At 36.7% G+C, this 12,778-nt stretch overlaps 1 protein-coding gene across 17 annotated transcripts in view; it reads left to right on the top strand.

Annotated features, from left to right (window-relative positions):
* Positions 1–12,778, top strand: part of LRRFIP2 (LRR binding FLII interacting protein 2) — a 194,946-nt gene that overhangs the window by 176,483 nt on the left and 5,685 nt on the right. For all 17 annotated transcript variants that reach the window (XM_087713025.1, XM_087713024.1, XM_087713026.1 and 14 more), the window contains 2 exons: positions 497–576; positions 1,135–1,239. In XM_087713025.1, coding sequence (XP_087569151.1) covers positions 497–576; positions 1,135–1,239 — 185 coding nt within the window. The remainder of the gene's footprint in view (positions 1–496; positions 577–1,134; positions 1,240–12,778) is intronic.

Here is a 12,778-nt window from a genome sequence, read left to right as displayed (position 1 = left end):
TTAAAATAAAATGAGGGAAAATTAAGGAAAACAAGCAAAGTCTGGTACCAGTTGTGAAATGTATAGAGTTCTTGTCATAACCAAAGAGAATGGAAACTTCAGAAATAAAACCTGTTTCTTGTTTGAGCTGTTACATTCTCTCCTGACACTATAAGAAATATCTTGACCATTAATTTGTATAATCTTTTGATCTATCAGTCAGCTATCTTTAAATAACCACATTTTCATTGTATTTAAGATTAAAATACTGTTACACAAATCATTCTGTTTTTTATATTCCAATAAAAGTGTTGACTAAGCTCCTAAGATCTTAAGTATTTACCTCATTAACTTTCAGGAATAAATATTGAAAAATATCAGTCTCCAGAGTTACGTAATTGCCATATTTAGTGCTCTGTTTTTCTCCATAACAAACATTTGCAATAAGTAAAGGTTTGATTGGTAAGTTTTGAAGTTTGATTCACAGTCCTTAAATTTTAAATTTTCTTGTCTTTAGGAGATGCCAACAGACAAATAAGTGATTTCAAATTTAAACTTTCAAAAGCTGAACAAGATATAACTACTTTGGAACAAAATGTAGGTATCTTTTAAAATGTTGATATATTCCAAACTTAAGGGCCCTATACCCCACCCCTTTATTTTTTTCTCCACATCATCCCAAAATATGGCTCTCTTGCATCACTAGTATGGGAATCCTATCACTATATTATCAGGCCAATGATGTACAAGTTTTGATATTTTCTTAAGAGGACCACTCTTCAAGCAAATAGTGTAAATCTATATATAAGCTGATGGTCAGGAAAGATATTTGAGCATCTCAAGTTAAAAGAAATCAAAGAGGACTGTGTCAAATCTAGAAACAGTGCATATCAACATTTACACTGAGAAAATCTTTACTTATAATCAGTGATAAAATCAATGTCATGTTTGCATTTCATTTGAATTAATTAGTATTTTGTTGAGTTTCTGGGTATCACTTGACTACGTATTGTTGACTTCATTGGTATTTGTATTGGTTCCTTGGGAAGAATAGTGAAAAATAAATGTTTTCCATTTAGTGCTTTTAAGGAAAGGTCAAAGTTACATTGAATCTTCCTTGCATGTAGGAAGATAAACAAATCATTGATCTTTTAGGTTTTAAGACTTGAAGGACAGGTGGTGAGATATAAAACTGCTGCAGAAAATGCAGAAAAAGTAGAAGATGAACTGAAAGCAGAAAAGAGAAAACTTCAGCGAGAGGTAAGTATCTCCTTTTCCTTTCAGTGAAAACAGATTAGTAATAGTATAGTAGTTGATATGTGAATAATGTGTGCTACATTTAAAGGAAGCTTGAGATTATTGTTATTTCAAAGTAGTATAAATACTCTGGCCATAGGTTTCTTACAATTGTGGTGTGAAATTATGTGTTTGCAGGACTGCCAGAAACCAATCATTTGCAGAATTCAGCATCCAGTAAGGCTTATTAATATTTAGCAATAACATTTCCAGCAGTATAATTTCTCTCCATTACCCCTTGAATCCTCCCAAATATACAAATGGGAATATAAGGCCTTTGGGAGGCAGACATTCTCAATTTCTGTCCTTAATACCTCCCGTTCATATAGATCGTTTCAAAATGACAGATTTAACATTGGCTCAGTTTTAGAACAATTGGAGGGAAAATAAGGGTGAAATAAGAATAGTTTGCTTCCCAAAGGCATTATGCTCCCATTTCAACCCTTAAAAAAGCAAACAGTATCCACTACTTGGCATTTATCATTGCTTAAGGCAATATAATGATACCATATCATCACAAGATCATCTAGTTCAGAAAATGAATCCCTTGTTTTTAAATTTGGAAGGAATCAATATATAGGAATGCAAATGTTCATTTTGTATCCGGGAATTACCTAGACTAGGAAAGGCCTTTTCTCTGGTTGTGAAAGTACTCTGAATTAATTTCCTTAGGGAGGTAGGGCTGCAATCAGAATCTTTTCAAATTAAAGTTTTTTATTTTTCCATTTTCATAACATATAATCACATGTATACTATTACATAACCAACATCATATTGTATTGTTAAATGTTTACATCAGTTCATCTTACCAACAACTCCTCAAAACCATTTATTGGCTCTTCTGTGCTCCATACACCATATTTGTGCTTTATCCATCACTTTCTTCTCCCTCTCTCCTCCCCCTCTCTACCTCCTTTTTTCTCTCTGTCCTTCTCTTCTCAACTTCCCCTTCCTCTCTCCTTCTCCTCTTTCCTCTTACCACTTCTCATTTCTCTCGTCCTCTTCCCCCACTTTCCCTCTCTCCTATCCCTCTCTTCTTCCCTTCCCTTTCTCTTCTACTTCCCACTCTTCATCTCATTTACGGTGTATTTCAGCTTCTGAGCAAGCTCCCTTTTAGGTTGATGGTATTTATAATACTTTTTCAATATGCATATTTATTTTTTCTCTTTTTTAGTAAAAAAAGTGATATGACAGAAAAGTATGCATATATAGTCATTGTGCTTTTTTTGAGAATTTTTTTTATTGTTTTAGTTAAACAACCCCCCCCCCATCATCTTTCATTACATCTTGTTGAAAGCGTATCGATTGGTTACAAATATATTCCGTGCGTTTCTTCCACAATCCTTACATATGCTTCATTCAAATCAGGTTGTACATTTTAAGTCAAGAAAGAAAAGTTATGTATTTTACTATCCCTGTACCATAATTCTCATTTAGTTACCATTGTTTAAACATGTTTTTATCTAGAATCATTTATATTAGAAGACACAACCACCTACTGGCATTCATTTGCAATTTCAATAGATCTCCAATAACATTGCACCTTCATAACATATTCTAAAATTAATTTGGTTAAGTAAGATATCTAAGCATTCCCCCCCCCCCGTAACACATTTAATGTATGTATCATTAAATATTTTCCATTAACATTTCATTGCTATTATTGTAGTTAACTAAAGATTATTTACTGTTTATCTCACCTCTCCTCTCCAGGCCCACACAATATTATAACTTTATAGCTGTCTTTAAACAATGATTTATTAATAAGATTTATAGGACTTTTCCCTCAATCCCAAATTAGTTAGTAACGTGCTAAGAAAATAAACATTAGTCATCTAAGACAATATAAAAGATATTAACATTTCTACTTGACAATCACCCAAAATATACATTAGCATTTCTATGGCCTGGTTATTTATCCTAACTATGGTTATTATTTCTCTATTAGTATCATAGTAAATTTATGTTAATGGATAAACATTCAATGGTAATCTAAAACAGTCTATAAGGTACTAAAATCACTACTTAATAATCATCAAAAATTAACTAGCTTTTCCCCATCAACTAGCATTATTAACCAGTATCTTTCCAGTAACAAAATGGTCTCGCCTCTCTCGCTGACCTTTCCAGGATTTAAGACTTCTCTCTGCACTTTGAAGCTTAAACGATCTCTCATGTGGTTTTGTTGCCCTTGAATTGTTATTAGTGTAAGCTTAACTTTGGTTGTCAAGTTTATTTCTGAATAGATTTGTCTTATTAACTCCATCTTTTTTGCTCTTTCTTTTTCTCCTACATCTTGGAGTTTGGGGTGGAACACCAAATTATCAAAGTCACTTTTCCAGCTTCCCTTCTTTCCACCTTCACTCATGTTTACTCCATTTATAAGTTCATCTGAGTTCTTATCTTTGTTTTCTGTATTTTCATTCACTTCACAATATAAAGAAAAAGCAAGAAGAAGAATTTGGTGCTATCTGCCACTCTAGTCGGTCACAGATTTTGAAGGATATATCTATTTTTATTTTAAAGCTTAAACAAATGTTCTTTTATGGTTTTCAAAGAAGAAGGGTTCTAAAGTTTTTCTTTCCTTTTCCAATTCTTGCCAAAATATTTTCCACACACCACTATTTGTGACCTTGGGTCTTTATCAGGTTTTAAAGAGAAGTTCCAAATCCTTCTGTTGCACAGTCAATGTAGTCAGATAAGAGTGAAAAAAGGATACATTGTTACAACAGCAAAGGAAAAAAAAAACGCTTCAGACTTGGGCTTCCAAGTGGCAGATTCAACTATTTTAAAACCTTTTTCCTTAAGTATCTTTAATATGATATTGTAACAAGTAGAAGAAGAAATTTATTAAAGTGAAAAGAGTTTTAATTTAAGCCAAAAAAGTTAACGTAGTAAAGGGAAATAGAGGAAAAAAAGATCCCTTTACCTCAAGCAGAAAAAACGGAAACGTTGCAATCACTCAATCCACAAAAGATCGTTACAGGCAAGAGCAAAAAACTTTCTAAGGCAGTCCAATAGGTATTAAATACTTTGTTCTTGCTTAAGGGACTAATTTAGCTTAGGAAAAGAGTTTCTTAGGGCAATCTTCTAAAAGAAAAGAAAAAAAACTTTACCAGATGGAAACACTTTTGGTCGAGATGTAGATGTGGTTACAATTCCCAGCTATTATCATTATCTTTATATAGTTATACATCCTTACATGCCCCCAATTTGTGATTCTGTCTTTTTATCACAATAGTTTCCAATTGTAGGTATATTTCATACCCTTTCTATTTTTCTATACCTTGAATTAGATTACCCTTAGTTATCTCTAAATGACAATCTTCACTGTTCAGTATTCATTACACTTTCCTTAATGTATTGTATAAAGTAACAAGTGATAAATATCTCACTTTGTTCATCATCTTAAAGGTTGTATATATGTCCATGTTACATAGATTTTGACCCATGCTTAGTTGAATTATTGTCATATTCACTCAATTCACAACTCAATTTAATTATCATGTTAAAAAGGTAAATCACAAACCTCTGCTTTACAAGTTCCCCATATCAGTTTCATATTTATCCATATTCCATATATTTTAACTTTTATTTAGTTATCTTTCCATTATCATATTCAACCAGATAGCAACTCCATTTTATTATCATATTTAGGAATAAAGTCCTTCTTAACTTTATATTTTCCCATATAGTAGTTTCTAATTATCTGTTTTTTTCCTGGTAAGTATTTTGTCCCACTTCTCTTTTCCTGTTTTCTCCCTTTTCTTTATTTTAACAGATCCACTCCCTTCAAGTTCACCCAGGTTACCAAGTGAATAATTTTTATTCCTATTTGTTGGTGGGTAACTTCCTGCTTCAATTTTTCTTATACCACTAACAGACTCCAAGATTGTTTTTGTCAACTTTCTTTTCCCTTTTGTTGGGACACCTCCCCTTTTCACAATTTTCCCTACACCATTGCAGGGACCAAAAGAGTTATTTGTCTGCTTTTTATTTCCCTCCGCTTCTACCCCTTCAAAGCCTTGCCCCCTCTTCTTCTTTGAGTTCTTCTATAGCTATCTGCTTCTCTGGATTCAAAATTCTAATTAGGCTTTATTTTACTGATTCATGTATATACTTTAAAATTCCACATAGTTCTTCAAATTCCCAGTTTTCCATGATGTCGAGTCCAAAGTTACAGTTATAATGATATGGTTATTCATTTCTTATTTCAGAGTTTTGTTCCACCTTAAGTTTGTCTGCTTCAATTGCTATGGAGAAAAACGAAGGTGGCCATCGTAGTCTTTTGTTCTAACTTAATGTCCAGATCCAGAATTGCAGTTAGTTATACAAATCCCACTTCGAGACTCTGGACCACCTTAAATTCAGACTGGAAGAGAAGCTGGGGCTATCTTACTCTTTTGCCGAGCGAAGAAAAGCGAGGAGAAGAAAAAAGCAAAACAAAACAAAAAAAAAACCCTTCCTTCATATTTTCCAGTTTGGATTCCGTTATTATTCTGTTGTTATTCTTTCCCTTACCGGGTCCGGTCTCTTGTAGCTGCTTGCAAAATATCACTTGAAGACAGCCTTGTGATCTGCGATCATACTTTCCAAAGTTCTGATTTATGGCAGTTAGTTAATTAAAACTTCCTGCACAGTCAAAGTTAGGCCAAAGTTAAGTTAAGATTTATCAATAGGAAAAAGTTCAAACAAAATAAATCTTTCAAAGTACTTGGTTTCTTTTCTTTTTCAAATCCAAAACCAAGTTTAAAATTTATATTTGTGTGGGTTTGTCATTTCTCTGCTTCCTCCTTTCTGTCCAAAAATTGATTCAAGTAAATAGCTTTTTTTGGGAGGGGGCTGGTGTTTCAACCCTCCATTTTCCCTTTCTTTTTTTCTGTTTGGAAAATCGTGATCTGACCATCAATATTATTTATATTCTCCAGATTTCTTTGCCATTTCCAGGTTTAATTTATGGCTGTGGGTTAGATAAATTATCTTACCAGCCGTTCATCCCTTCTGAACTCTCCTGTTGTTCTTTTTGCTTTGACAAGAAGGTCAGCATCTTGTCAGCCATATTTATAGGCTGATGCCCCGACTCGGATTCAAAATACAAATCTCCGACCTGCGAGGGCTCTGTTTGTTGCCTCCCTCTGGATCTAACAAGACACTGTCCTCTTCGCCCCCCCCCCCTTCCGGGAGGGGTTCCGGTCCAAATGGACCTCAAAGTTAATTTGTCAGACAGGATTCATGTGAGGCTCTTGAGAGCCCACACCTCCCACATCTGTCCAGCTGAAGCACTTCCTGTTGGCCTGCAATCAGAATCTTAAGTCTCTTTCTATTTTGTAATAAAAGACCTCATGAAGAAATCTCAGAAAATTGCAAAATGAGGAGGGAAATATGTATTATCAAAATGAAGAGAAGAAAAACATAATCCATGATTTCTACAAGAAATACAAGGATGATGAATGTAATATTGAAGAAAAAGCACTACAATGTTTTAAGAAAGCTGAATTACCCAAGGTGTCAGAAGATATAAAAAACATGTTGAACGAAGATGTAAGAATGTCAGAATTAATAGAGGAATGCAAAAATAGAGAAATAATAAATCGCCAGTCCCGACGAGTTACCATCAGAACTATATAGAGAACTACAAGATTCTCTAAGACAAACAATAATTGAGGTATTTAATGTAGTATTAAGAGAAGTAAAAACGCTGATTTCATGGGCGGAGGCAAACATGCTGATTCCAAAGGAGAATACTGATTTGATATTAATTAAAATTACAGGCCCATATCATTGCTAAACTTGGATTATAAAATATCCATGACAATAATGGCCAAAAGATTAAAGAGGTTCCTTAATGAATTTATTCACGTTGACCAAAATGGTTTCTTATAAAAAAGACAAATAAGAAATAATATGCGGACAATATTGGATGTACTGAAATATTATGAAGCGCATAGCGAAACTTTTCAACTTTCAACTTTAATAAGATTTGTATGCCGCCCACTCCCTTGGGACTCTGGGCGGCTCACAGCAAAAGTAAAAACATTTAAACATTTTAAAAAATAAAATTATTAAAACTAATACATCATTCATTCAATCAAGTGGGGCTGGATATTAATCAACAGCCCCAGGCCTGCCGGAACAGCCAGGTCTTGGTCGCTTTACGGAAGGTCGGGAGAGTGGTAAGGGTCCAGATCTCTGTGGGTAGCTCGTTCCACAAGGCCGGTGCAGCTACAGAGAAGGCCCTCCCTTGGGGAGCTGCCAGCCGGCATTGTCCGGTCGACGGCACCCGGAGGAGGCCCAACCTGTGCGATCTTATTGGTCGTTGGGAGGTGAATGGCAGGAGGTGGTCTCTCAGGTAGCCAGGTCCAATACCATGTAGGGCTTTAAAAGTAACGACTAGCACCTTGAAGCGGGTCCGGAGACCAATGGGGAGCCAGTGCAGCTCGCGGAGGATAGGTGTAACATGAGTGTATCTAGGTACACCCATTATCGCTCGCGCGGCTGCATTCTGGACCAGCTGTAGTCTTCGAACACTCTTCAGGGGCAGCCCCATGTAGAGTGCATTACAGTAATCAACAAGTGGCATTGATATTTTTAGATAGAATAAGGAAAAAACCAAAATGATAGTTAAAAGGAATCTCAGAAAATTAGAATTTGGACCTATTTAGAACATCAATTTACCCCATGGCTGATGAAACAGGGTTTACATAAACTGAAAGCATGTGCTTTCTGAAAGCATATATCAGACCATATATGATGAAATTGCCATCCCATTTTAGGAAACAGAAACCAAAACAAATTTATGTTATCCAGGTACATGATTAGATATTTAAGATTTCAAATTTTCTCTGTTTTGCCTTCTGAAGCACCCCTTTTTCATTTTTATATTTCACAATAAGATACTAGGAAGAATATGCAGGACGTCTGTACAAGTATTCCTCATTTAGTGACCACAATAGGGACAGGCAATTCAATCATTAACTTTGTAACAGCACTTATGATTTTACTTAGGCTCTCCTATGCTTACAAAATTGCAAAAGGTATAAATGCAAGGATTGATAACAAAGTTACTTTTTATCATTGTCACTAAATGAGGACTACCTTTATTATCAAATGACAGAATTGTCAAAATAATAATTTTATGTCTCATTTCTTATTCATGGAACCCTAAAGGATCATATTTTCTTAGAATCCTAAGCCACTTATATTTAACTTGTATTGTCTAAATAAGAATTAACTTACATTATTTTGATTTAATAGTGTGAGATTTGAAAAAAAACCTCTCACATAAAAATGAGGAGACCTTGAACAATAAAAAACATTTATTTAAAATATATAAAAAATAAAAGACTTTTGCAAAAGGGTCTTACCAAAAGGAAAGAACGCTGTATAGATTTGAATACATGTCTTAAAAACATTTTCAACAAAGCAGCAAAACAATCCAATGACCCAACTTATCATTGGCTATCAGAAGATATAGAAGTTTTTGGCTATTCTGCAACAATTTCCCAAAACAGAAATCCCCATGGAAATATCCTTACAACATTTCTTCATAACAAGACTATTAATCATAACATAACAGCTTCCTTTTGGCCACTGTGAGCAACAAGGAAGGAGACAGCAAGGAGCTACTAAAGCTGCATGCTGTGCTGATATCTGAAACTAAAACTGAAAGTGAAACTTCTCTTCTGAACTACCACATTGGAAAACCTGCTTTTGGTATTGTATATTTACTTAGTGTGTTATATTATATATAAAGATAAGTTATTGAATCCTGCTGAATCATTACTTGTGTGTGCTTTCTGAATGTGATTGCTGCTGCAAACTCTTGACATGTCCTTGAAGCAATAGTGAACAACCAGGTCAGCTTCAGCACATCATTGCAGCCTGATTCAGCATGGGTAACTGATTGGTGGGTGGATTGGCCTCCTAGAATACCCCCAATCAGCTGTTCCAGGTTGCAGATTGCCTCAGACCATCACCTCCTCCGTGCCTCACGTTTGGTGTAGAAGACGCACCAAAATGTTCACCCTCTTTTTTTGGGGGGGGGGGGGATGTGTCTTATACTCTGAAAAATATAGTAGTTTATTTATTTTTATTTATTTAGTTTGTCACTCATGTACAAGTTCTAATGCCACCTCACTTCTGTTTTCTTTGAGAAGTGATGCATGCTGTATAACCAGATATATAAATGCAATTTGGGTTACGACATTACACAGTATCTTTAGATCTTTTGTTTATTTTCCAAGAGCAAGGTCCACCTGTGCCATATTTAAGCATATATATATAGAGAGAGACTATATCCTATTCCTTTAGTGAATCACTGGCTTAAATCCTAGCAAACATCATTAGGTTTTTCAAACTTAATATGAAAGCATTCCCATCCTGAAAGGGTGCCTTTGAGGGCATTCCCCACAGAATATTAGAAGAGGGTTACAGGTAAGTCGAGGAGTACTTTATTTGGCGATTGTTTTGCCCACTCAGTGATTTTGTTCCCAAGCTACCACATTTCCATAGAGAGTGAGAAACATACATTCTTAACTTACTCTTGAATTTCCATTCTCCTTAGTTTGGTCTTAACCCCAGTCAGAGTCAGTCCAAAGCCAGATACTGATAGATGGACCCATTGAACAATAGCTTGATTAGAAGCATCTTTCAATGTTTTTAGAAAAGACCATATCTCCAGAAAGGAAGATGTCTTCTGAACCACACATAGGCCTTTCTGAATCTACCTGACTACCTTCACTTGAACAGAAAGGGAAAAATTATGAATAAATAGTCAACTTACTGAGAAATTCTGAGAAAAAGGATGGCATTCCTTCTTCATCTTTAGACCGTGGGATTTCTTTGGAAGCATTACATTTAGTGGTGCTCTGTTACTATTAGAGGTCCTCTAATAGTTTTTCTAATACATAAAATCACTTGAATTGTATATTTAGTCAAAATGATGGCACTGCAAATCTGGGTACTTTTATAGGAAATGAATTACTTAAATCTTTCTACTGTAGGTTTTGTAGCTTTGTTGCAATTTGCCTTCAATGAATATTAGAGAAATGTAATTTTGTTTTTATTGCAGTTTCTCAAGTGCTTCTTATAGGGTTGACAGTGTCCTACTCTTTGCTCCAGTTGCTCAGAAAGTGGCATTAGGCAATATTATCTTGGGAGAGCCTAAAGGTACTTTTCAAAAGGCAACTGGACTTTAGATTTTCTTTCTTTTTTTAAATAGTCTTTATTGGTTATACATTTTTTTAATAAGACATACAAATACAGCTTTAAACATACAAACCTTCCCCTCCCTCCTCCCCCTCCCCCCGGTGACAGTCGTTCACAGCCCAACATTTTTTTTCTTCCTCATTGTTTAGTCTCTGTTAGGGTCTGGATGGGGGTTAACAAGCTTGCACTCAATCCAGACAAGATCGAGTGGCTAGTGTGTTTTCCTCCCAACAATTGGCCAAGTTTTCCATCTCTCAGGCTGGGGGGTCAAATTGTACGTCCCTCAGACAGGGTCCGCAATTTGGGAGTCCTCCTGGACCCACAGCTGACTTTAGAACACCATTTGTCAGCTGTGACCAGTGGGGCATTTGCCCAGGTTCGCCTGGTGCACCAATTGCGTCCCTACCTGAACCGGGAGGCCCTTGCATCAATCACTTGTGCCCTTGTGACCTCAAGACTGGACTACTGCAATGCGCTCTACATGGGGCAGCCCTTGAAGAGCATTCAGAGACTTCAGCTTGTCCAGAATGCAGCCGCGTGAGCGATTGTGGGTGCACCCCTGTACACCCAGGTCACATCTATCCTCCGCGAGCTGCACTGGCTGCCTATTGGTCTTCGGATACGCTTCAAGGTACTAGTCGTCACTTATAAAGCCCTTCATGGTATTGGACCTGGGTACTTGAGAGACCGCCTGCTGCCAATTACCTCCAACAGACCTATTAGATCCCACAGATTAGGCCTCCTCCGAATTCCATCTACTGGCCAATGCCGATTGGCCACCACCCGGAGGAGGGCCTTCTCTGTGGCTGCTCTGGCCCTCTGGAACGAGCTCCCCATGGAGATTCGGACCCTCACCACCCTTCAGGCTTTCCGCAAAGCCCTTAAAACCTGGTTGTTCCGATAGGCCTGGGGCTGACGGATTCCCCGCCCCCGCTCGAATTGTGTGGTTGTTGAGTGTTTTAAAATTGTTTGTAGTTGTTTGTCCGCTGTTCCTCTTGTTTGTATTCCCCCCCCCCTATTTTTGGTTTGTGAGCCGCCCTGAGTCCCTCTGGGAATAGGGCGGCATAGAAATCCAATAAATCAAATCAAATCAAATCAAATCTAACCAGCATCTTCTTGTTACAAAATTCAGGGATCTATTACAATACCTATGTTCACTTTTAGTTCCCATTGTTAACAACTGCTATTTAACTTTCCCATTGTTAACAACTGCTATTTAACTTAACTGCTATTTAACAGACCCTGCTGTTCTCTTTGTCGCCCACATATACCATAGGTTCCAGCTAAGATAATGTTCCGTTTCTCCTTTGTTCCTCAGCCAACCCGTCATTCTGTCCATTTCTGCACACTCATAAATCTTTTTAATTATGGCTTCTTCCGATGGTATGGTAGTGGATTTCCAAAATTGTGCATAGGTTATTCTTGCGGCCACAATTATATGTAGGCTCAAATCCATATAGATTTACTCATGTTTTCTGGTTTTATGCTTAGTAAAAAAGTCTCAGGTTTCCATTCCATACTTGCCCCGGTAACCTCTTTTAGCCAGTTTTGAATCCTTCTCCAGTATTTCGTGGCCTCAATACAGGACCACCAAATATGGTAGAATGTGCCATCCCTTCTTCCACTTTTCCAACACAGTGGGGATAACCCAGGAAACATTTTGGCTAACCTCGTTGGGGGGAAGTGCCATCTATAAACCATCTTGTATACATTTTCTTTAAATGCTGTAGATATCGTAAGTTTAATAGTCTTACTCCATAGATCCCACCATTTACCCATTTCAATCTCATAGCCAAAATTTCTCTCCCATGCTATTAGAAGGCTTTTATCCATCTCTTCTTTAACATCTTGACAGGTCAAAAATTGATAGATCTTTGACATTTTTTATCTCCGCCAAATGGCACGGACTAAATTGGACAATTTTTTAAAAAAATCCTTGGAGATAATAGTGGCTCAATTTATATGGCAAGGCAAGAAAGCACAAATTAAAGCCCAAATGTTGCAAAAACGTAAAGAACTTGGAGGCTTCGGAGTACCCAACTGGGAAGCGTATTATAGTGCAGCAATTATGACATAGGTGAAGAATTGGGTGACGTTGAATAGAAGGCGCTTATTGGCTATAGAGGGACATGACCTCCCACAGGGATGGCACGCCTCCCTCTGGCAAGAAAGAGATATCCCCGATAGGTACTTCATGGGACATTATTTTCAGAAGATTTTGATGGGGGTGTGGGAAAAGATGAGGAAAAAGTACTATCTTAGGGTTCCGTGTTGGCTGGCATCGTTGGAGGCCTTA

This window comes from Thamnophis sirtalis, unplaced genomic scaffold (assembly GCF_051295495.1).
Source record: "Thamnophis sirtalis isolate CommonGarterSnake01/CBP01778 unplaced genomic scaffold, rThaSir2_p1.2 scaffold_4, whole genome shotgun sequence".
Lineage (NCBI taxonomy): Eukaryota > Metazoa > Chordata > Lepidosauria > Squamata > Natricidae > Thamnophis > Thamnophis sirtalis.
This window is presented reverse-complemented; position numbering and strand designations above follow the sequence as displayed.